Source organism: Fistularia commersonii, chromosome 34 (assembly GCF_037954325.1).
Source record: "Fistularia commersonii isolate RoL2024-O1a breed Wild chromosome 34, RoL_Fcom_v1.0, whole genome shotgun sequence".
Lineage (NCBI taxonomy): Eukaryota > Metazoa > Chordata > Actinopteri > Syngnathiformes > Fistulariidae > Fistularia > Fistularia commersonii.
The window spans coordinates 7,229,363-7,255,256 of record NC_141317.1 but is presented as its reverse complement, the minus strand read 5'-3'; the positions used below and the strand labels follow the sequence as shown (position 1 = coordinate 7,255,256).

Here is a 25,894-nt window from a genome sequence, read left to right as displayed (position 1 = left end):
AGCCTGTCCCAAGCCCAGACAAATGCAGAGGGTTGCGTCAGGAAGGGCATGTGGCGTAAAACTTTTGCCAAAACCAAACATACGAATCAATCATAATAACCAGGTCATACTGGATCGGTCCAGGCCTGGGTTCACGACGACCGCCATTGGTACCGATGACCTACAGGGAACCAATGGAAACTGGGCTGCTGTAGGTCAAAGAAGGAGCGGAGGAAGGCGTGTTTGGAAGCAGAGAGAGAAGAGGAAAGGCAAGAGTCTGAGACTGAGAGTAGGGACTTTGAATATTGGGACTAGGACCGGAAAAGGTATAGAGTTGGTCAACATGATGCAGAGAAGGAAAGGGGATATACCGTGTGTCCAGGAGACCAGGTGGAAAGGGAGTAAGGCTAGGAGCTTAGGAGCAGGCTTTAAGTTGTAATATCATGGTACTGACAGGAAGAGAAATGGAGTAGGACTTATCTTGAGGGAAGAGTTTATTAGGAACGCTCTGGAGGTGAAAAGAAGGTCAGATAGACTTATGAGTCTGAAACTGGAAATTGAAGGTGTGATGCTCAATGTTGTTAGTGGCTATGCCCCGCATGTGGGATGTGAGTTGGACAAGAAGGAGAAGTTCTGGAATGAGCTGGATGAAGCGATGCAGAATATCCCCAGAAATGAGAGAGTGGTACTTGGTGCAGACTTCAATGGACGTGTTGGTGAAGGCAATAGAGGGGAAGTGATGGGTAGATTTGGTATCTAGATTTGGTAGGATAGGAATGCAGTGGGACAGATGGTGGTAGATTTTGCAAAAAGGATGGAAGTGGCTGTAGTGAACACTTTTTTCCAGAAAAGACAGGAACATAGGATAACTATTATGACCGGCGGTAGGAGCACGCAGATAGACTACATCTTGTATTGACGAGGTAACCTGAAAGAGATCAGTAACTGCAAAGTAGTTGTAGGTGAGAGTGTAGCCAGACAGCATAGGACGAGTTGAGAAAGGCTCTGGATGGTCAGGGAGAGCTTCCAGATGATTGGACAAAAACAGCTTGTGCTGTCAGGGAGGCAGGTTGGTGAGTACTCGGTGTGTCATCTGGAAGGAAAGAAGATAAGGAGACTTGGTGGTGGAATGAGGAAGTGCAGGAGTATATAAAGAGAAAGCAGCTAGCAAAGAAGAAGTGGAATACTGAGAGAACTTAAGAGAACAGACAGGAGTACAGGGAGAGACAAAGTAAGGTAAAGATAAAGGTAGCAAAGGCAAAACAAAGGGCGTACGATGACCTCTATGCTTGGTTGGACGGTAAGGGGGGAGAGAATGATCTATACAGGTTGGCAAGGTGAAGATGAAAAGGATGTACAACGGGTTCTTTGAGAATGGTATTAGAGAAATACAGAGACGGTAAGAGGGAAATGCATTGTGTTTTTGTAGACCAAGAAAAACATATGACAGGGTGCCAAGAGAGGAGCTTTGGTACTGTGTGAGGAAATCTGGAGTGGCAGAGAAATATGTTAGACTGGTGCAGGACATGTATGCTAGCTTTGAGACAGTGGTGCGGTGTATTGTAGGGGTAGCAGAGAAGTTCAAGGTGGAGGTGGGACCCCATCAGAATCAGCTCTGAAGCCCCTTCTTGTTTGCAGTGGTGATGGACAGGCTGCCAGATGAGGTTAGACGGGAATCTCCATGGACCATGATGTTTGCAGATGACATCGTGATCTGTAGTGAGAGCAGACAACAGGTAGAGGAAAATCTAGAGAGGTGGAGGTATGCTCTGGAAAGGAGAGGAATGAAGGTCAGTCGCAGCAAGACAGAATATATATGAGTGTGAATGAGAGGAACTCAGGTGGAACAATGAGGCTACAGAGAGTGGAGATCAAAAAGTCGGAGGATTTCAGGTCCAGAGTAACTGAGTGTGGAAAAGAGGTGATGAGATGGGTTCAAGCAGGTTGGAATGGGTGGAGGAAAGTGTCAGGGGTACGAAGAGATAGAAGACTATTAGCCAGAATGAAGGGAAAGGTGTACAAGACAGTGGTGAGACCAGCATTGCCGCATGGACCAGAAACAGTTACGATGATGAAGAAGGCAGAGCAAGAGGTCGCAGAGATGAAGATGTTGAGGTTCTCTTTGGGAGTGACCAGGATAGATAGGATCAGAAATGAATCTAACAGAGAAACAGCATGTTAGATGTTGTGGAGAGAAGGTCAGAGAAGCCAGACTGAGATGGCTGGGTCATGTACAGAGGACGGATGGTGAATATATCTGTAGACAGATACAGGAATTGGAGCTGCCAGACAGGAAGTCTCGAGGAAGACCAAAGAGAAGATTCATGGACGTCGTGAGAGAGGATATGAAGGTAGTTGGTGTGAGAGAGGAGGATACAGAGAATGGGGTTAGATGGAGGGGGTTGATTCGCTGTGATTCACTGTTGATTCGTTGACCCCTGAAAGGAAATGCCGAAAGAAGAACACAGATCATGACAGAGCCCAGCAACCTGCACACAGAAGAGATCTCTGAGAGGAACGAGAAGTTCTAGCTGCGTCCTATTCAGTTCTTGAACGAGTTCCTAGAGCTGAATGCGTCAAGGATGTCTCTTTTAAATACCATTTATTGACGAATCTTGTGACCTGACTTAAAGTATGAGGATGACAATCGGCTTCATTAGGCAAGTATGTTTGCACAAACAAGGAATTCGGCTCTGGTTCACGGTTACACCCTGGACTAACTCGAAGGACAAGAACAGCTGGACAATGTCCTTTTCAACACACCAGACTCATATTGTACCCAATGCTGTGTTCAATGTGGGTGGCAGATGATCCAGAAAGGCAAAGCAGGTAGGGCTGAGATCAAAACAGCCAACAATTAAAGATACACTCGTGAGAAAAAGGGCTGTTGTACATGTACAAACTGTAAACACCTTCTTCCATCAGTGCTGAAAAAAACCAGCTCCTTCTACATTCCCCTTATCCAAGAAATTAAAGGGTATGAAGAAACAGCAAAATGTTGATCATATAAAACAATCTGACTTAATAAGGCAGTTCAAGTACAAAAAGTGATTTGATAGGGAATATCAAAACAGCAGCAAAACGGAATATGTATTATGCTGTCATAACACACACACACACACACACACACACACACACACACACACACACACACACACACACACTTCACACACACACACAGGGATACACCAGTCTCCATTTGGAAATGATTACACTTTCAGTATTCCCTTTGGAATCATGTGTGTTTACACACTTCTATATGTATTTTATGGGTCCATATGGCTCCTGGAAGAAAAAGAAAATATCCACAACTTCTCCCTTGACATACAAATTTGTGTTTCATAACTTGTAAGGTGGATGGAAATTGGCCAAGACTTTGATGTAATTCATTAGTTTGAACACTAGAATGCAGCATAAAGACGCGTGGCTCAGGCTGTGGCTCCAACCTGAAACAGCGTCTTTACGAACAGGGGTCATTTTAAATTAAGTGCATCTTTGTTGCTTCATAGTAGTTGGTTGCTAATAGACACTGGACATAATTTTTCTGTGTTGAATATCTATACTTAATCCAAACATGTGATTGGGACAGGAAGAAACTTTCTTTACCGGTAATATATTTGTTTTGTCAAACAGTCAAGAAATGTAAGTTGATATTGATTTCTTATAAAATAACGTGAAGATTTGTGCTTCAAAATTCAAAACAGTTATAATTTACTTAAATTTCTCCAAAACCTGTGGGTGTGGAAGAAACTGAACTTTGTTTCCAAGCCAAATAATATACATTTTTTTTAATTAACAAGTTTGTTGATATTGAATTCTTTTGAATTCAGATTTGACTAAAAAAGGCCGAGACCCAGATGACAGAACCTTTCCAAACCAGCACAACGAATGTCCACATGTTGACGAAGCTCGACAAAACATCTCTGGGGCATCAAATCAAAAGCGCAAGACACATTAAAACACCGGCGATCCACATTTTTCAAACATTCTTCATTGCAAGGACCAGGATAATAACCTCTGAGCAGACATCCTCATAAATCCGTCATAATTTCACTATTTGTCTTGTAGCTTGAATTGAAACATTTTTCAATTCATGAATTCAGTTATGACGGAACCGCCAGAAACGGACTTGGACCTCTATAGCAGGGGGTGCACGCTCTAAAAACCCATTGGACTCAGAGCCAAGGCATGTGGGCATTGAGGGATTTCTGCATTGTGTTACTATCGGTTCATAACAGCCTGAGCCCCAGTAAGCAGCTACCTGCTTTTTTCACCCTGGTACTTTTAGCTGCACGTGAGGGCATTGAAAGCAAAGCCTCTTGGCCTTTGAGAAGTACCTATGAACCCCTTTCCTTTCCCCCCCAGTTTGCCTCACTAATGATTACGGATGTTTAGAATGCCTCCACACTTTAGAGGTCATTGCTTGTTAAATCCATGCACATTGTCATTGTGCTCCGCCCACAACGTTAAAGATCCAAACTGCAGTAAACTTGCATTTATCCTCTTCGAACTGTTACAGTTGGGTCTCAGTTTAGTTTCCTGAGCACCTGATACCATTACTGTATCAGCATATTGCTAATACAGTAATGACAATAATTACCTGAAACCCCAGTTTAAAAAAGTTAATTACTGACTGAATTTAGCCAAGCTCCATATGGCTGTGTTTTGAATAAATGCAAAATGTGTGCGAGGTGCCTTTACTGTACATGAGTGGTTATTCTTTAACAATATAGTGAAAAGACTTGAGGAAAAACAAGTCAAAATGTTGTTGGATATTTAGTGGAGGAGATCAGTCCTCAAAACAAATCCACGAGGCACTGCAGACAATGGCCTGTGGTAGAACTGCACAGAAAATGTATTTTGCCATCCACGAAGGGCATTTCGATTATCAACAAATCCGTGGGAGCACCCTTGCTTGGATGTAAAGGAGACCTACATTTTCCATTTTGGACTGAAACCATATATTGGCCGAGCGTAAAGCTTTTCCTTCGGTGGAAGACGAATTACGGGAGTTGTACCACAATGTCGAAGTTGCGCAGTTCAATATGACCACAAGCTTTGTTTTTGCCGACCTCAGTCTAATTGTCGCCACTTATTCTGCTGTCAATTTTAAGACATCGTATTAGATTTATAACGTTTTATGAACACACACGTAATATTCTGTAGCTGCCTGTCCTTCACATGACACACGGGAACACTAAACATGGCTATGCTGCAGTAGTTATGCAACACAATGCATGAAGGAATGGGCAGGAGATAGTGTCTGTCACTATCAAACCTCTGGTCTGGATTTAACCCACCACTGATTGCATCAACAAAGTGCTTTTCTGCTATCAATCAACCATTAACTTTAAAATCATGACACAATTTACATTTGCATTGCAACAAGAGGAACGCTTGCATTAGTTGGAAACTACACTATAGGTAGGTGAGCTGATGAAAGCCTTATGTTTATGACAGCCATACCAGACTTCTCTGTGGATAAACACAACCTGCTTGAGAACTTTGTTTCATCCATTGTTATGGCAACAGATGTAAACCAAAATACTTCCGTGAGGGAAGGACATAAGGGGAATGTGAAACAAAGGGAATTGTATGCCATCGACTGGTGAAAACCATCAAAACATGAGATATGAGGGTTTCAAAGTGGAAGTTGTGATGGACACTGAGCTCGATACTGAGGAGAGTCTTAGAAAAAAACATGCCGTGTTTAGAAAAGCATTAAGATCAAGTCAGTAAAGGATACAAATAGCTTGTATCTTTCGCAGCCTTAAGTCTCACTTTTTCCACCGGGTGTACTTACAGTGCAGATGTTTCAACACAAGATTAAAAAAAGCTAAATAGCACAAAAGTATTGAAATGTGATACGGTATTTTGCTTGCTTCTGGAGCCTTTCAAAAGCATTTCTATTTATGAACTCAAACCATAAATAAAACAGCGTGTTGAATATTTGAAGCCCTGCGTATGAATCCTGGAAACAAGCTATGATTTTGGTTTTCACAACACATCATATCTTGGATCGCTTAATTTTATTTCCATATCCAAAAAGGATGTGGTCTTGAATCGTATAAATAATGACTTGTTCATTACATATGTAGTTCAAGGCATTTTTATTATCATCACGTGCTTCATGTGCAGAATCTCATCCTTTGTTTCTTTTTTGTGATCTCTTAACATAAAAACAACAGGAATGTTCACATTCACATAACTTATTATCCCACCGGCCCCCCAAAAAATGGAAATATGAAAACATAAACAGTTAATAAACATAAACATAAACAGAGTTAATCACTCAAAGACTGAATTTTTTTCCCGTACATCTAATGCATACATCACTTACTCAAAAGTCAAAGGCAGCAGATGTTGCATCATTGCTATTTCATCTGCGTCTGTCAGTGCAAAGGAGCATGTTGTGCACAGTACAATAATATACAGAATAATCAAAGTCCATGATAAGATACAACAGTTCAGTTTTGATAAAAGTTATCTTCACATTAGAACTTTCATGGTATCCGCCTGATACTACCGGCACATTGATACGCACATAGACATATCCGAGATCGTGGGTACGCATGCCAGCATTGATGACAATCCGTGCAGAGCGTGCCAGTACAGCTGGTAATCTAACCAATTTAAAGTTCTGGGGTTCAAATTTTCCGAGACTTGCTCAAACTGAAATGCATGACGGAGAGAATCCGTTGTGCAGGTGAAGTGGGAGCTCACCCACATGTCCATTCTGTCCACTGCAAAATTCAGTCCCGTCGTTGCAGGTTATCTTAGTGCTGACTCAGTCACCTCCAAAATCACACAAAACAGTTTAACTGATGGATTTCATTTGGCAGTCTAGTTAGGTAAATATGTGGTGCTTTGTCTTTTGTGGAGTCTGAAGACGATGGCCATTGCATCCATTGCCACTGGCATTAAATAAAATATTCCACGTGAGTGAAAAATGACGAATGCCATTTCTTTGACTCATGTCAGCATGTCTTTTTGTCCTTCATCGGCCCGGCCCGCTGCAGCTCTCTGCCGCTCCAGGTCATCCTCAGAACTCGAGGCGGCGTGCTTCATTCCAGGTGAAAATATTCTGCAACGTGACTGGGCGCTGAGATCCAGCAGGTCGAAGGAATCAGAGGAGAAGAGGCTATCCTCGCTCACGACACTGGAGGGTCGGCTGCGGCGCCCCTCTGTGGGCGCCGCCGCTTGAAGGAACTGCTGCAAAGTATCTGGGAAAATTGCGGGAGCTGCAGTCGGAGCAGAATGTTGCTCATCAGGAATGTCCAGGCTGCGTGAGAACTTGCCATTACGTTTTAGAATGCCTTTCCTTCTCCTTACTGCTTCTGTGCGCATGGTCGGACTATCTTTCTCCTCCGGATGGCTCTGTTTTTTGTCCGCGTTATCTCCATCATTTGCCTTCACCCCTGCTTCAGAACCTCTCCTTTCCGAGGTACCCGACTCGCCTTCATAAAGGTTCTTGAGTATTCCTTTCTTGGGCATTTTACTAAAGGGCTGGCTGAACGTGGAGGGAGGTGGCATGTCGATGGAGAGGACTTGAGCGTGTGTGTGGGCAAGTGCGTGTGTTCCATAGAGCTGGGGTGCTGTGTTACACGGTTGGGATTCGTTTGCAGGGCTCTGAAAAATTGAATCGAAACTCCTCTGAGGTTTGAGAATGCTCTTGAGTTTCCTTCTTTCAATGGTGGAAACCGTGGAGGCCACGGCGGACGAAGCAGCTGTCGCACAAACGCCGGCGGAGGCTTCGAGTGCAGTCTGGGGAATTGCATTCTCTTTTCGAGATTTTCTGAGGCTAGACGTTCCTCCACGTACTCTTCCATGGTCAGCTTTTGGCGGTAAACTGAAGTAAAAGAGATTCGGCGACTGGCAGGAGGACTCGGAAGCAAGGCGGCCCGGATCAGCGCTTATACTGCTAGGAGAGGCAACTCGATTCTGCCAGTCAATATAGCGGGCGAGCAAGGGAGAGGGGCAGTCTTGATGCGGGGATGACGTGCAGTCGCACACACTCTCCTCATATCCCCAGTTAACCCACCAATGGTTGGCAACATCTTCGATTGTAGCCCTCTCGTCCACACACACTGTCAACAACCAGTCGATAAGAGCGCAGGCATCTGGGGAACAAATTCAGTTGTTATTTATAGAAGCCGGACAAATATGAATAATGCAATGAAAAGGATGCAGGAAAGCAGCAAAACTGAAAGCGAAGTACCTGACGGGGGTTCGGGTCTACGGTAGCGACCTTGACTTATCTGCTCGGTGAGTACGGTGTGACTGGCCCCATCAAATGGCATACTGCTGTAGACCAAGGCATAAAGCAGCACGCCCAGTGCCCAGCAGTCCACCTAGCAGGCCAAAACACAGATAATGCCCAAAATGCCGAACACGTAACCATGGGAATACATGGCTCAACATCATCTGATGTAAAAATATTGAATGTTGGAATATTGTGCAGCATCTGGATGCTCAAGTGCTGAATTAAAGTAAAATATTGGACATCAATTCTATTTGCTACCAAAGAGAGAGACACACACACACACACACACACACACACAAATAAATAAAGGTTTTTGTTACTTCCCTCAAATTACAAATTAAATAATAAGTAACATGGTGAGGTGATTGGCCCATATGCAGCTTATTCCGTATCAAACTTTCACAGACAGAGGTACGTTGTGGCTGACAGGAAACTTTACAGGACAAATGTTCCTTTCACGTCACTGTGTATTCCTACTACGAAGCTCCCAATTTGGACACACACATTAATTTGAAGGTTGTTTTTGGTTAAATGTCGCCTAAGACCTCATTGTATGCAAACCATTCAGTTCTAAATATTGACAATAGCTGATGTGATATCTATAGGTTTGGTGTTGAATCTTTAAATGACCAAAATCCTAAGAATCTCAGAGCTAAGTAGAGACACGAACAAGTGATAATATATCATTGTTTTACCAGCATTGGGCTGCGTTTGGCTGACCTACCTCTGGCCCGTGATAGGGTAGTCCTTTCACTATCTCCGGGGAGGCGTAGAGTGGACTTCCACAGTATGTTTGTAGCAGTGCGCCCTTTTGAAAATGGTTGGAGAGGCCAAAGTCAGCCAGCTGCAGACACAAAAGAAAAGAAACTTTGAGTGAAAATGATATGTATGCATTAGAATAACATCACTGCGGCTGAAATAGCATCTGTGTTGATAAATAGGTATTGAATTGGGTTTATATATGGAAAAATGATAGACATTAACAACCAGTTAGTAAATGCAGGTCTGTGTGAATGTACATGAGGTCCTTTCATAAGTTTGATTTTTGTTTAACCAAGTTTACATCGCAAAACACTTATTGATGTGGCAAACAGTACAACTTGTTACTACTTTTGGAGTGGCCCAAAACAAGGATGTTGAACCTTTGCCAATGAAAGTGTGAGTGAGGAAAGAGGAGAGGGCCAAAGATTGCTTACGCTCACGTAACGGAACAATCACTCACTTGAGGCTGCGAGCAATATACGCAGACATACTGAGGCCCCTCTCTATCTAAAGGGGTTATTAACATACGCAACAGCATACTATCAGCCTCCGGTGTTAAGAATACTTGACATGACAACTTTATTTCCATGGAGGACTTGTGCAAAGAAAAACAATGAGTCTAATATTGTTCATGCACGCACACGCGATTGCATTACAAAATCCACCGTCTATGCCCCTTATCCTACACTCAGGGTGGCGGTGGGGCCAGAGACTTTCCCAGGTGTCATTAGGCGAGAGGCGATGTTCACCAGAAGTCCAGTGAGGAATGTTCTTGTGATTTTTGCTCTTCTCCGAATTCGATGGCAATTGCCATCTTGCGACATCGGCCAGTGGAGCTCCATGGAGCGATTAGTCAGTCTCCAAATCAAACCTGCCCAACTTCAGATAACTGGTAATTATGGGCCCTTTATTCAAAAAAAATTTTTTTTTTTCATCCATTCATTTGCAATAGGAATGATTTAACGGCGTGGGACAGCGTTCCCTGGCAATGATTAAATCAAAAAGCACTAATTTTATTACCAAATGCATTAAACATTTTAAAGGTATGCACACAAGCAGGTCAACTGTCTGCTTTTGTCTCAGGCATTTAGTCAAATGCTGTAAATCAGTTTTGTTTTGTTTTTAAATCCTTTTCATGTTACACATACTTCAACAAGGGTTTGGGACACCTCCAAACTACTGTTAACTTGAAACATTCGCGATGCATCGGTGTATAAATACCATTGTTGTATTCAGAGCAGATGTCTTGAAATGTTTGAAGGTAGAAAACATTGTCTTGAACAAGAGCGACAAAGGATGCATGCAAGTGAGCAGCTATTGAGTTTGCATAAAGTGCACATGCATTGCACAGAGACTTGGTCATTTCCTGCTGTGGGTTTGTGTGAGCAGCCAGTGTGGTGAACCAGAGGCTTGCATGAATGAAAATTGGATAAAAAAAAATTGGATGCAATTTTTCTTTTGAAGACAAATGTGAGCAATTGCTAGTGGATTCCCTGAATTCCACAAAGCTCCCATATATAGAGAGAAATACCCAAATAAGGCAAAAAAAATAACCCCTGGATTCTTTTAAAAGACCTGGCGCTGAGTTTGCGCTGGTGCGGCGTGCTTTTTTTCTAACACTTTAAAATGATTGCGTGCAGAAAGTGGTCAATGTATGATCTAACTCTTCCGTTTTGTTGTTTTCTTATTTCAGATCTGACAATTGTAATCCATTACCCGCTACACTGAGCCAAAGAAAGAAAAGGAAAAAAAGAATCTTAAAAAAGTATCAACTCGTGTCGGAAAGGTCTGTTTTTACATGCAAATTCACCAATGAAAAAGGAAGATCCGAGCACCTTCACTTACAATAATCACACACATTTCCCCAAAAGATACATGCATTTATTTCATCACATGCATTTCTAATAACTAAGGACACTAAAGGTTAGGTTATTGATGACTTGCATACCTTTACATTCAGATCTTGATCTAAAAGGATGTTTTCCAACTTGAGGTCCCGATGGGCAACACCATTCTGCAACAGATGACCAGAACATGATTTCCAACGCTTGCAAACCCTCTCATTCATAGGATGATGTGCAAACAAACACTGAAAAAGTTGAAATTAAGAAATAATTAAATCTCTTATATTTTTAACTGTTGCCAGGCATGAGTTGATGCTTTGTTTAGCCAAATTCTTCTGCCAAGATTTCATTTGATAGTCTAATGGCATTAAGCGCGTGACAGCCAAATGGAAAGGGAAGTTAGCAACTAAAACAGGAGCAGAATGGAGGTTCTTTGTTTGTTTTTTTAATTGATGAGAAAACAAAAGTATCTGGCAGATCTAACTCAGCTGACTGTAATGCATTGCACAGATTCTAACTTCTACAGTAATGCGCGCGTGGATAAGGAGGATTTCCTCATTAAGTTCTCCCCTTGGCACAACGCTTCATTTTATGTGCACAACAAGAAGCACAAAGGGAAACAAAAACAAACCGGAGCTGGTGGTGTGGCAGCAGAATGCAACCTCTGTTAGAAACCATGTCAGTGTGTGAGTGTGATTGAAAGGAAACATCACAGCTTAACGCAGTCTTGACCCAGAGAGATCTGAAAACTCGAGTCAAGTTTTTCTTCTGCCGTATTAGGATTAGGATTTAGAGGATTAAGTGGTACTGTATTTGCTTGTGCATAGCTGAATGCTTTTGCAGGCAAGTCAGCACGTGCCCGCGTGTGTTTCCCTGAATTAACATCTACCGCCGCGAACAATGAACAATATGCATACTAAAACTTAACAGATATCGCTTTGCAGTTACTTCTGACACTTGCTTGTTATTATTGTTATTTACCAAATTTGGATCTTGCCTATATTGCCTGGTATTTTGCACTCTGTGTCTTGTAATTCGAGTGGCATACTTGTTGCAATATCCACCTTATGGCAGTAGTGAACAGCCGAGGTGATTTGCCGAAAGATGCCTCGGGCTTCAGTTTCTGACAGCTTCCTCTTCTCCTGGATGTAATCGTAGAGCTCTCCTCTGCTGGCGTACTCCATTACAATCACAATCTTGTCCCGGCTCTCAAACACTGCACAAGAAACAGGTATTCTGAATAAGTAAACATTGAAGAAGAATGGATCTACTACATATGCCCTTTATGATATGAAATCTGTGGCTCATAAAGTCAGACCCTTTTCCTGCTGACAACTGTAAAAGAAAATGAAGTTGAACTACTACTCGATATTTTGAGATTATTTTTTCCCATGACTTACCCTCGAGGAAGCGTATAATGTTGAAGTGCGTCAGGGATGAAGTAATCTCGATCTCTCTCTGGATGTGAATTCTGTCCAGATTGTCAGTGATTCGCTCTTTCCGGATTGACTTGATTGCCACCTTAAAAAAAAAAAAAAAAAAGTGATGCAGTTTTAATCTTCTAATCACATGCTCTTTCGGTAAGAACAGAGAAAAACTTCCATGGAATGTTGTCCCATATGTTGCTATGAGGTAAATAGCAGTTTAGCCATCGTAAAGACAACAACAAGTGACAGGCTCCGGCCACCATGGTGACGCTTTTGACATCCATAATTACTGCACATCCTCATGAACGTTCTGTTGCATACAACCAGAATAAAAGCCAGATTAAATCAATTCTTGTCAGAAACCTGCAATTTAATAAATCCTCTGATATCCTAATTTAGTTTGTGTGTCATCTGGACAGACATGCACCACAGCAACATGCATGCACACATCCTGATACAATTACAGCATTCAGAAATAAAATCACTTGGTATTAGGGGTGATTATATGGGCTTTAAAAGCTCGATGGTGAGAGCAGGTGTCCGAGGATCTGAGCAGAAGGTTGGCAGCTTTCCTGTTCACACTCTGTTCCTTTAATTCCAGGCACTCACTACACCCCGATGTAACCCCAAAAAATACTGAATGAACCAAAGTAAAAAAAAAAAAGAAAATAAAACAAAATGGACACGCCCCAAACTTTTGAAAGGAACACCTCACTAAAATTGCAGAACAGAAAAAAACAGGTGAACAGAATTCGGTTTAAATTTAGAAAAGTTGGAATAAAATAGATGAAGAAAGTGCTGGTAAGACGACTGAGCTGCAGCGTGACAGCCAGACACAGCGCCGATCATTCGCTTGGGTGAGCAGGTCGTTCCTTTGGGTTCCTCGGTATTTTTAGCCGCCTGAAATAAAAGTCCTATGAGACTTTAGAAGAAGTGATTCACACGCTCTATCTGCTATAAGTGTTATGCAACACCGGAAACACAATACAGGGAAGATATGGCTTTTTTTCCCCAAAATGATGTGATACCAAAGTATCAAATATAGCTAATGTTTTCAGCATATGTGGGACGTTGATCAAATCCTCAACCACATTGCACTAATGTAGCATCTGTCTTAGGTCAAAAGTATTGGGCACTAAGGCAGAGATTAGGCCACATATTCAGTAGCCGTCAGCTGAAAGGCGCATGTCCAAGCATTAGGGCCTATCATGTGTGCGCTTGCATGCTTGAGAATGTTTTCTGACCCAAATTCCTGCTGGCCGCGGACGTCTGTCTACGTGAGAATGGGAATGGAATAACACGAAATAAATTGCATGGATGAGGATGGCGGAAATAAGAGGGGGTAGTTCACGTACGGCTCAGATGACTCCTCATAAGGGATTGTATTTAATGCCCCTTTAAACCCCGGTGTTGCTCTGCGGTCTTGGTTTTAAGGCCTTATGACCAGGGCACGGAGATGAAAGAAACCGGGTATTGTTAAGCCGCCAGGGTACCAAGAATTTTCAAAGAGGCACGTGTTAGCAGGAAGTGTGTTTTTGTGTGTATGTGATCTCATCCTGCAGGCTAAATGCGCAACATATGCGTCATGTTGTGGTGTGACCACATATCCTATTCCCAAACAATATCTCATTGTCCATCAGAAGAATGTGCTGCATGTGGGATATTATCCTAAAACTGTAACTGGATGCAGGAAACTCAAGCAGCTATGAGCATTCGTCATGCGTATGTAATCCAATACTGTTTGACATCATTCCAGAATACTGAAGAAAGAATGTTCACATGAAATGGTATGCATAACACACATGCTAAATATATGGAGACCTATAATGACCAACAGTCATGGGATAAAGGTGCCTAATACAAACCAGGCAATACCCAAATTAAATAAGAATCTCTGCATCCGTGCACTGCATACTTTTTAAGACTCTTTGTCCTGCTCCATGTATTTGCCTGAATTGTTGTGCAAATCTATTCCTTCTTCAGTTTTTGTTCCTTTGTATTTGTCCTGATATCCTTGAGTACAATGTGTTCTAAAAGTCTTTATTTTATGCATCTTAATAGTACGTGTTGTATTCATATGCAGACAAGAATTGAAAAGGTGCCCTTTGAAAAATCCTAATTTTGGAAGAAAAGGCTTTTATTTTTCCCCCATTAGGAATGAACATGTGGAATTCTTTACCTGCGGAACTTGAACTGGATCCCAGCTGGGATCATTTTGAACATAAACTGAAACAGGTTTTAAAATTGGTTAAGCAGTCATGAATGCCCTGCTGCTTGAATTTGTATGTATATGACGCTTTTGTTCTTTTGTTCAATTTACAACAACACATTGCTGGTTAAGAGTCCTGATTCAGCTAAATGCAAGGAACATGTATGTTCACATGAAGAACAATTATTTTGAACCCTAATTATTGAAACTAGCTGAAATTGATTCTTCATTCCCAAGCTGCTGCTGTTCCCTCCTCATCCTCTTCCTTTTGCTTTTCTCCCTCCCCGCACTCAGACAACAGCCCCTGGTCTTGTTTCCAAAAATAATGTCTGTTTTGTTGCAAAGAATCCCTGGTATGTGCGGGCTACTGACGCAAGGAATTCAGCATTTATTCTTGTCCTACCAACCCCAGTTGCCCTCCTCACACACACACACACACACACACACACACACACACACACACACACACACACACACACACACACACACACACACACACACTGTGGCTAATTTTCTCTATTTTCCTCCATCAATCCCTTGCCAGCTGTCACTCAGCTCTTTCTTTCTCACAGATGGCAGTCCGCAGACAGAAAAAAAAATGTCTGCCAGTTTTACTTTAACCGCCTCACCGCAGAGAGGATTATCCCCATCTCAGTGTTTGTTTACTAAAAACACAGAGAGGCATTTTGGGCCGTTGGGGTCTCTGTCTCTCCAGATCACAGCAGTGACGGATTAAGGCCTGACTGCAGACATAAATCCACAGTGTAATCTGCCACCAGATTCTGTTTTTAACCTGGATATGAAAGTATAATGTTAAGTAAAGGTAATTTTGTATTTGCCGTGTGTTTGTGTGTGTGTGTATGTGTGTTAGTGTGTGTGTGCGTGCATGTTTATGATGGTGTGTATCTTGTGAGTAGAGGGTCGAACTCCTCTTAGAAGAGATCTATTGTAGTAATTTTATCCCCCTTGTTCAAGTGCTGAGTGAGTCAGTCGAAAGGCATCTCAGCCTGGCAGCGCAGGAAGCAAGAACTGGGTTGTGCAGGAACCCATGGGGGCGCACACACACACACACACACACACACACACACACACACACACACACAGAACTTAAAGCTGACCCCTTGGCATGGTTTCTTCAAAAGGCTAGTTTCAATCATGGCTTCATCTTTCACATCACATGCATCCATAAGTTCTTAGTATTTTTATCATGCTTATTCTTGAGGAAAATATTGGAGGTGTAAATTATTTAGTGTCACAAACACTCACTGTGTCCAGGCTGCTCCTCTGCACCGCCTTCTTCACTTTGCCGTAGGTGCCTTTACCCAGTGTCTCCATCACCTCATAGCGGTGCTTCAGGTTGTGTTTGTGCTGGTGCTTCTTCACCTCTGCGGGCGCCGCGGAGCCCCGGCCCCCGTCCGGACGGTGCCCGCCGAGCCTCGGAGGCTCCTCGGACGCCGCGTCCTGCAGACACCCGAGCTCGGAGCGACGGCTGGTGCTCATGGTGCCTCTGCCGAGCGCCTCCCGTCTGCCCATCCTCCCGGCCCGGCGCACCTGTCAGGGCCAGACGCCAGCTGGAGGGACGGGACACAAGTAGCCGAGGAGGTTCTTCGGACCCGCGACGCCGCCCATGTAGGACAAGCTCAGCTCAGATCGCCGGTCCGGTCCATCGGAGCGACAACAGCGGACTCCCTCTGAAAAACACGGGATGGAAGCCACATGGTCCGGCGCGGTGGGCGGAGCCTCCTCGTTCTAAAGCCGGCTGTCATGGCAACCTCCCGCCGCGTCCCGCTCCCTTTCATGTCTCACATTCGACCGATTCCTTCCGCTAGTTTTAGACTTCTTTGAAATTGGAAATTCATTTAAGTCTTTTATGCATAAAATGAAGCTGTGACCGAAATCTTTAGTTTTTTTCAAACCTCAAAAATAAATAGATAAAACAAAATAAAAAATAAAAATCACGGGCCTGTGGAAAAAAAAACAAGCTAAAAAATCGTGACAGCATTTTCCATTTTTTGAAAAAAAAACCTTAACGTTTTGGAACATGTGTTGGTTGGACGTCTTAACTGAGGAAACGAAGTTTTTTTTTTCCAGCAGCACCTAATTTTAATGTCCACGCTTCCACAGCCTCTCAACAACCCTTACTTCCTGGTTACTAATCACGTGTCCACAAACTGACCAATGAGAAGCAGAGGAAGTTACGCCAAGCCAACTATTATGGAAAACGTCAAATGCTCAACTCTACTGTCATATTCTTTACACAAAAATATTTAAATAACAATTGGCAACATGAATGTGCAAATGGCAAACTGTAAAAACAACCAACCTGATTAAGCTCAATACATTAACCTTTCTAATAACTGCCTTGCTGGGAGGCCTCGAGCATGACCACAAAGGAGATTTATCAATTTAGCGAAAGAGGACATGAAGTCAGTTGGTGTGATGGAAGAGGATACAGGAGTCTTGATGTAGGAAAATGGTTCACTGTGACGACCCCTGAATGGAGCAGCTGAAAGGAAAAAGGAAAACGGAGAACTTCCCTCGTGAATCTTGTATGCGGGAATCTGACACAATTCGGTTTAGTGGATGGCTCACGATGATGTCACGTGGCGAAGTCTCGTGGATTGAGGATGGCTACCAGACAGACGTCGTAGCTGTCATGCATTCCCGCGCGTCTCTCCACCACTGTCCACACATTGTCCTGAGGGTCCAGCTCCAAAATCTCCTTGGTGATGATCTCATGACGGCCTGCGTTCACGGGACAAAGCATGCAGTTTATTGTGGCATAATCCAATTTGCAAAGGCACTTTCTCATGAGTAAGGCAACAGACGTTGACTCATTGTGTTCACTCAGCCTACAAGGGCTGGTATTCTTCACTGACCGGCCCCTTTGTAGTATCCACAGAGGAAGAGTTTGCCCCCCACCACTCCCACATTGGAGCTGTTGGTTCTGAGGGAGAGGAAGGACATGGGCAGGGTCGGGCCTTGCCTCCAGGTATCTGTGTTTGGGTTATAGATCTCCACTGAGCTCAGACAGCGACGTGACTGTCCACGGTCCTCTCCCTCACATCCTATACCACCTAAAACACACCCACACACATACCTTCGTTCAACATAAAAACTTGTTTTGTCCAAAAACAGAAAATATATTTAGAAGTTGGAGTCTGCCTTGACGTCTGACCTAGTATGTAAATTTCTCCGTTGAGTACAGCTGAACCGCAGCGGTATCTGGAGTGCTTCATCCTGGCTAACTCGGTCCACCTGTCCACACCCGGGTCAAACCGAAACACACGGTTACTCAGCTTGTCTGGATCTTCATCTGGCAGGTGCTGACATTGGGGAGGAGGGAGGGGAAAGATAGAGGAGTAAACTGGCGGAGCGCTGATGTTTGTGATACATCTACAGACTCATTTTTCATCTCTTGTAGAAGTATGCGACTGTAGAGTATTAAATTGGCAAACAGTGGCGACTCAGTTTTCCTGCATCAAAACCAGAAGGCCAGCTTTTAACACCCTTTGGCTTGAAATAATATGAATATGTTTGTCATCAGCTGCTGGCTTTAGTACCTGTGGCGTCCACCCCCCCAGCACATAAAGATGCTCCTTTACGGTGACGGCACAGTGGCAGGCTAAAGGCAAAGGCAAAGGCGCAAAACTGAGCCAGCTGGAGCCTCTCTTCATTGACCATCTCTGCACACTGTCTGTGATGACGTAATGATTGTGTACTTTCATCTGTCCTCCTATTAAATAGAGGGCATCTCCCAGCACCCCGAAAGCATACATGTCTCTGTATGCCGCTGAGCAAAGCTCCACCCAGCTGTTCTCCTCATTATCGTACCTGCAACATAAGCAGGAAGGTTATATCTGTTGTTGAAAGCGGCCCCTCTCAAGAATATGGACACAAACTCTAGCACACACCTCCACAGATCCACCCTCTTCGTTCTCTGCTGATCTTCGGACTCTACGGCAACCACAATAACGTTGTCTCGTGTCACACCACCTGCTGTGACCTGGCCCTCGCCCCGAGTGCCTCTCAGCGGAGAGGGGATGTAGTAAGTCCGTCTACCTTGGGGTGCAAAGCAAAAGCTCAGATCTGCAAGTCCTCCACGTCGGGCCGGCACGCCGTCCTTATCCACTCCGCCGAGGCAGACCAGAAGGTCAGTGGTCTCCATGCCATATCGTAGCGCCGGCCTCGGTGGCGTGGACGTCTCGGAAAGACACGAGGTCTGGAGAGCAGCATCAATCATCCCAAAGCACTCTGCATCCCGCAGCAATACCTTGGAGAATGAATTCAAGGTATGTTAATATCAATGGGCCCAAGTGTGCATTTATTTTTATATATTATTATGAAATGTTGATTTTACATTGTGTATTTTAAATCCACTCGTGCTTAACTGAATATTTAAATCACCAAATGTTTGCTGAAATGTTTCTAATGGCAATTGAGTTGAAGGTTATAGCATTTCATGGTACATTGCAGGAACAATATTGGTTTTGCTGTTTTTTTTTTTTTGTGTTTTACCTCTTATGGCATTAAATCAATGCTTGCATAGATAAAAGTCTCATGTTTATGTGACTGTTATTTGGCTGTTCCTTTTCTTTCTCTTCTCACCGGGTTTCTTCTCCTGGCTTTTCGGAGGAATCCAGGGTCCACCAGCTCCAGCCGGACTCGCCTGAGTAACCCAACGGCCTGGGCTTCACTCTGCAAATCCCCCCTGTGCTTCTCCACCCAACGCAACACCAGCTCCAGCACGACCTCCTCCTGCGATATGTTCAGAGCATCTGAAGCAAGCAGTTCCGCGAGTGTCTGAGCATCCAGTTCCAGCACTTCTTCTTCTTCACAGACCTAGATGCAGATGATTAAAAGAGGACACCCAAAAAAAAAAAAAAAAATGGCGGTCAGTGAGTTGAAGAACCCCTTAACGGAGCTCTTGGGTCTTGGGTAAATACCAGGGCAAGAAAAAGTAAAAAAGTAATGCCACACATGTATTAAATACAACTAATTTCTGTGGCTATATGAGGACAAAACCATACCTAATTTACTGAAATAGTAATTTTGAGGTTCTGTACATGTACTTCAATCTGATTTGGCAATAATTATTCACTTTCCTGTCACTACATTTCCCAAGATGTTATCTCTCTGTCACAGTGATAGAAACAATCTCATTTTCATGACTAAGTGTGTGATTCTTAAGCCACTCAGGGGGAAACTGCTTTCACTTAAGTACCTGCATTCTCTGCATTGTTTACCTCTGGGATTAATTAGCTAAAAAAACAAGAGTCACAAAGGGTGTTTGTGCTGCTCATTTGGAACAAAGAACATTTAAAGCGATCATCCAGAATGAGCACATGAATTTCTTTAGACCAGTTAGCTTCGGAGCCGGCGCTACAATATCTGACTTTGGTGAAAGTAAATGTCTCACCTCTGCAAAGTGCTGGCATAGGTATCGTAAGGCGGAATCAGCCAGACAGGAAGCCCCCAGGCCTCTGGCCCAGTTGTAAAGACCCACACAGTTTGAGGGGTCCATATGGGTCTCCATATGTCTCTGACACAATCTGAAGCCACAAAAATACCAGGTGGCAATTGTAGATGAACATCAATCTGAATCGCTATCCTCATCCTCGCCATTTCTCAAACTGTCTTAGTATATCAATTAGAAATATTGAATCCAAAAATCTGTTTGGATTTTTTTTTACCATGTATTGCAAAAAGCAGGCAAATTGAAGTCTTGCACTTTTTTTCCTATTGTGTGTTTATATCTGTTTTGAGAATTTCAACCACAATAATAAATTCAAGTAAGACAAAAAGTCCCTTTAGTCCAGATGACCGGATCAGATGATCTTACAGGTAGAAAACAATTAAATCGGCACATTGTTCTGTTTTACAGGCGTGAAAGTCATGTTAGTTTTATTCCGCAGGTGTATTTATAGAGGTTCCAGTCCCACCGAAAGGCCCCGTCCACATGGAGTAGGAAGGCGGCTGCGGCCACTCCCTGGATGTTATCGTTGGAGAGAGACAATTCGGCTCGGTACATGTAATCCAAGAGCAGCTTCAGGCTCTGCGCAGGAGTGTCTCTGAGAGATACCTCTCCTCCCCGGGTTTCTTTGAGCCCGCATGTAAACATGGCCTGGATCGAATGGGAATTTTCCAAAAATAAAAAAGAATAAATGGCAAAATGACTGATGCAAATAGCTTTACACACAAATTTGTAAGCTTTGCTTCTTTCAGTAAACAAATGTGCGCTGAGTTGTTGCTCTACCTGGAAATAAGGGCTGAAGGCAGACAGCACCACTTTGTGGCAAGAAAAGGGAATCCCTTCAGCCAGGAGAACCACGTCGGTGAGCTCGCCGACCGCTCTCATCTTTTCCAGCTGTCTGAGCAGAACTGAACCGTGCTCTGCCTGAGCAGAGGTCAGCACAAGGTCGTCCATGGACTGATGATCAGAGGGAGACCTTTTGGCAAAGCAGTGTGAAGTATATTTATTAAAGTGTAGAAAACATCAGGTGGTCAATTTGGTTCATTGCACTACTTGGTTTTGTTGCGCTACAACTTGGCCCAGAAATAACTTGTTCAATGATGACCCATAGCCTCTCCAAGTAAAATACAATAAAAAATAAAACATCATCCCCTAAAATAAAGTGCAAATATATTTGAATTTATTTTCACAGGCCTTGAATTCCCCCAGAAGGTCCTCTTTCAAACACAGACTCTGCAACCTCATCGCACTTTCCCATGTTTTTTTTGAATTAATTCAAGTAGGTTTGATGGGCAAAAAAAATGTACTAGATAAGTACAAAATATGTACTAAATTTGTATTGTAATAAATTTTATTTAGCTTCCGGCACAGACCCACGTCCCACAGCCTGGTTCTCATGGGATTCATGAACGAATTAATGGCTGCCAATGAAGCGGGCTGTTGAAAATCATTTTAATGTCACATCCTGTTTAAGTCTCACTCAAATAACACTCAAAAGAAATAGATCCACTTGCATAACAGGTTTTGACCGAATTAATTATGTCTATTCAGCGGTCCAAAGGAATGACAGGAATGAAATACAGTTCTGAATAACATCACTGCTCAAATCAAGCAAAAGTCATGCTTTGCAATTATATACCAGTTTCTGATCGGAAAAGTTTTTTTTCCCCTTTATCTTTCAGTGAGAAAGGAAAATCAGACCACAAAATTGCAACAAGATGCATTTTTGTGGTTGGTTCTAAATCAAATTGATTTGGTTGTAGGGTCAAAAAAAGACTTCCTCTTCTCCTTTTGGCTTTTCCCTCAGAGGTCGCCACAGCGAATCAATCTCCTCCATTTAACCCTATTCTCCGTATCCTCTCACACCAACTACCTTCACATCCTCTCTCACGACGTCCATAAATCCTCTCTTTGGTCTTCCTCGAGACCTCCTGCCTGGCAGCTACAATTCCAGTATCCATCTACAGATATATTCACTATCTCTCCTTTGTACATGACCGAACCATCTCAGTCTGGCTTCTCTGACCTTCTCTCCAAAACATCTAATATGTGCTGTTCCTCTAATGGGCTCTTTCCTGATCCTATCCATCCTGGTCACTCCCAAAAAGAACCTTGGTATTTTCATCTCTGCAACCTCGAGCTCTGTCTCCTGTCTTTTTGTCATTGTAACTGTTTCTAGTCCATACAGCATCGCTGATCTCACCACTGTCTTGTACACCTTTCCTTTTATTCTGACCAACAGTCTTCTATCACATAGTGCCCCTGACACTTTTCTCCGCCCATTCCAACCTGCTTGGACTCGTCTCTTCACCTCTTTTCCACACTCTCCGTTGCTCTGGACTGTCGACCCTAAGTACCTGAAATCCTCCAGCTTCTTGATCTCCACTCCCTGTAGCCTCACCGTTCCACCCGGGTTCCTCTCATTCACACATATATACTCTGTCTTGCTGCGACTAACCTTCATTCCTCTCCTTTCCAGAGCATACCTCCACCTCTCTAGACTTTCCTCAACCTGTTCCCTACTTTTACTGCAGATGACTATGTCATCCGCAAACATCACGGTCCATGGAGTCCATTCCCGTTAAACCTCATCTGGCAGCCTGTCCATCACCACTGCAAACAAGAAGGGGCTTCAGAGCTGATCCCTGATGGAGTCCCACCTCCACCTTGAACTTCTCTGCTACCCCTACAGCACACCGCACCACTGTCTCACAGCCAGCATACATGTCCTGCACCAGTCTAATTTACTTCTCTGCCCCTCCCGATTTTCTCACACAGTACCAAAGCTCCTCTCTTGGCACCCTGTCATATGTTTTTTCTAGGTCTACAAAAACACAATGCAGCTCCCTCTGGCCTTCTCTGTACTTCTCTATTAGCATTCTCAAAGCAAATACTGCATCTCTGGTACCGGTACTCTTTCTAGGCATGAGGCCACACTGCTGTTCACTAATGCTGACTTTTGCTCTCAGTCTAGTTTCCACTACTCTTTCCCATAACTCTTTCCCATAACTTTATCCCTCTACAGTTGCTGCAATTCTGCACATCCCCCTTATTCTTAAAAATGGGCACCATCACACTTTGTCCCCATTCTTCAGGCATCTTCTCACTTTCTAAGATCCTGTTGAGTAGTCTAGTTAGAAACTCTACTGCTGTCTCTCCTAGACACCTCCACAGGTATATCATCAGGACCAACTGCCTTTCCACTCTTCATCCTCCTTAATGCCTTCCTCACTTCACTTTTACTAATCTGTGCTACTTTGTGGTCTACAATAGTCACCTCTTCTACCCTTGCCTCTCTTTCATTTTCCACATTCAGCAGCTCTTCAAAGTACTCTTTCCATCCTCTCAGAAACACAAAGACATGTTGCACAAATGACTCATGGTAAAACTCTGTCTGACCTAGTAAACTGTGCACTTGGAGCGCTTCATATATATATATATATATATATATATATATAAACACTGACACAAAGGGAGTGCGGAGAGCAGTGAAGTCTATCTTTGCTGTTTAATTTTGCATTGGCCCTCATTTGTCCATGTTTACATGTCATTAAGTCTGCCACTGCAGAGAAATGCCTCTTCAGGTCACATGCTCACAACTAAAATCATAATAGCTTCAGGGAGTTTGCTGAACAAATACAGGTGCAAGTGCAAAATTCACAGTGCAAAAAGCAACATACAGTATTAGCAGGCAATTAAAAAACAATGATACAAGAAAGCGACTGTACCAGGAGTGTCCTGAGGTTTCTCACTTTCTCCCACTGTTTGTGTTTGTAGCTGGCCAGTCTGTCTTGTTCAGTCCTCCATTTGCCGTCCGAGCGGTGAACCACATGGTCAAATCGGCTTAAAATAGACCAGATAGTTGCACAGTCTGTTCAGGTTTCTGGGAGAGAGCAAACAATCATTCAGTGGTTCGACTCTATCACATCTGCTTTTTCATTAATCACTTACATTGGTGCTTGAGAAATATTGATCAAAAACAATCTCTTATTTTGCTCCAAACCAGGCCTTTTGCAAAAAAAAAGGAAAAATTACTCGACTGAACTTCTTCATAAGCAGACACTGGTTTTCAAATGAGTCGTATTGTGATTGGGTTCTTGAATATTCCTGCAGAGCCGCATTCTCCAACTCGGACAGTCACCGCCTCATATTCGACCAAAATATGCCTCATTTCAGTGACCAGAGATGTTCTTTTCTCATCGCGTTTCAGAAAATAATATTTTTTCTTCATTATGTATACACAAGAGTATATGTTATGTATACTCCTTGCATGATTGTTCTTATTTTACATGCTTTAGGATGGGCCGGGACTGCTGTCCAAAAAGCCCCTTTGCTTTGTTATTTCCATTTTTTTAAGGCCTTTTAAAGTTTGTTTCTTCAACGTGACCAGACATGTAGCTGTTACATATCCTCCAGACCTCTCATCCTCTTTTCTACGTATTTATTGCCGGCTCGACACAAACAGCAACTTGGTTTGGAGACCAAGAATTCAAGTGGTCTATTTGGCAACAAGACCAAAGAACGCATGCATCTGGTGGGTTCTTTTAAAGAGAGTCAGGCTGGCGAAATGGATTCGTCACAACACCAGATTGGTGTGTCTGGTGTTGTCAATTCCTAATCAGTCAGACACTGGGAGCTGGGCTGTGGCTGGCAAGTGGGCGTGGACAGGTGAGATCAATGACATTGGTTTGATTGGCTTCGCCACGGTATGTTTTATAATGCTCGATCAAACACAATATCGGTTATGTTTTTGTAGTATATGGCGGGATTGGTTTTTATAGTCGCCTTGTTTTATCAGAAAGACATTCAAAAATGATTTATGACACACTCAAGCCTATTTCATCTACTTCTCCCTTCAAGTTGTGAACTCATCAAAACTCTTGGGTGCACTAAAAACGGACACTAATCAAAGTTCCTGATAAAGCGCTGGCAATGTGACAGACTACACACATAGGAAATAACAATTCACATGTGGACACGAGTTCAAAAAACACAGCCCGACCAGGAGTAACTGATTAATCTATGGCGCCTGTAAACTCATAGACGCATAATGTTTTGCTAATGGTGTTGTGTAACACAGGATGCTTAACTGCACCCGGGGATGTGACTGGAAAACAATTGGGGAAAACAAGAGCGGGACGATGACACCTCCTGTCACCTCACCTTTTGTTGTTGAATATGAATAACAAATATGTGAAATCTTCATATCAGAGCTTCAATTTAAAGTTTACATAAATATCAATTTCTTCTTATTCTATAATTGTAAAAAGCTTCAACCTAAAACCAGAGTTTCCATCAATTTTGAACTGTTTCTTTTGAAAAGCTGGAAATTGGTGTCGTTTCCTCCATGTAATATCCAGCTAGCCCCTCTTTTTATTTCCTCTTTTAAACATTACGTGTAATAATTGGAGCACTTTGAGAAACTAGTTCTGGAAAAGCACCCGTACTTGCCACTAAGTCAACAAGAAACATCTACAACTTCAAATGGGTCATCAAACACTTCACCTCTTCATCCCAGCAGTTAAATGATTATCCCACTATTTGCCTACTGATAAGAGTTAATGCAAGAGCGTGGATGTGCACTGAGATCCTGCATTGAACACCACAGTCTCCTTTCTGAATGGCCGGCAGGGAACACCGACTTATTCTTTCCATTACATGGATGCTGTACGTCGCCTTCAAGACCCAAATAATGCTATTTTAAATTCCTGTAACCTTCAACACGAGACAGGTGGCCATCAAGTTCCCATTTCGGTTATGCTGCCGGAACTGCCTAATAAGTAAAAACGTTCCAAAGTTGTAACTGCACGGGGTTAATATGTGCAAGAATGTTTTCTGTTCCATGTAATAATGTTAGTCATTTTACTCAGAAAAAGTGATTCACCCTCAGTTATCCCACATAACTCACAGCGGAGTCTTTCTTAAAAAAAAGAAAAA

At 43.0% G+C, this 25,894-nt stretch overlaps 2 protein-coding genes across 2 annotated transcripts; both read right to left on the bottom strand.

Annotated features, from left to right (window-relative positions):
• Positions 1 to 6,074: 6,074 nt before the first annotated feature.
• On the bottom strand, positions 6,075 to 16,017 carry LOC147214443 (NUAK family SNF1-like kinase 1). Its single transcript, XM_086141931.1, has 7 exons — positions 15,751 to 16,017; positions 12,249 to 12,369; positions 11,913 to 12,064; positions 10,953 to 11,018; positions 8,967 to 9,086; positions 8,198 to 8,330; positions 6,075 to 8,099 (listed from the first exon to the last, which is right to left on the bottom strand). The coding sequence occupies exons 1-7, from the start codon at positions 16,015 to 16,017 to the stop codon at positions 6,952 to 6,954; spliced, it is 2,007 nt and encodes a 668-aa protein (XP_085998057.1). The 3' UTR covers positions 6,075 to 6,951.
• Positions 16,018 to 16,845: 828 nt separating this feature from the next.
• LOC147214442 (kelch repeat and BTB domain-containing protein 12-like) lies at positions 16,846 to 23,791 on the bottom strand. The gene is made up of 11 exons (XM_086141932.1): positions 23,686 to 23,791; positions 20,741 to 20,933; positions 20,427 to 20,608; positions 19,904 to 20,036; positions 19,093 to 19,326; positions 18,399 to 18,757; positions 18,048 to 18,318; positions 17,663 to 17,810; positions 17,364 to 17,561; positions 17,077 to 17,229; positions 16,846 to 16,990 (listed from the first exon to the last, which is right to left on the bottom strand). The coding sequence occupies exons 2-10, from the start codon at positions 20,909 to 20,911 to the stop codon at positions 17,084 to 17,086; spliced, it is 1,842 nt and encodes a 613-aa protein (XP_085998058.1). The 5' UTR covers positions 20,912 to 20,933; positions 23,686 to 23,791; the 3' UTR covers positions 16,846 to 16,990; positions 17,077 to 17,083.
• Between the last annotated feature and the right edge of the window lie 2,103 nt (positions 23,792 to 25,894).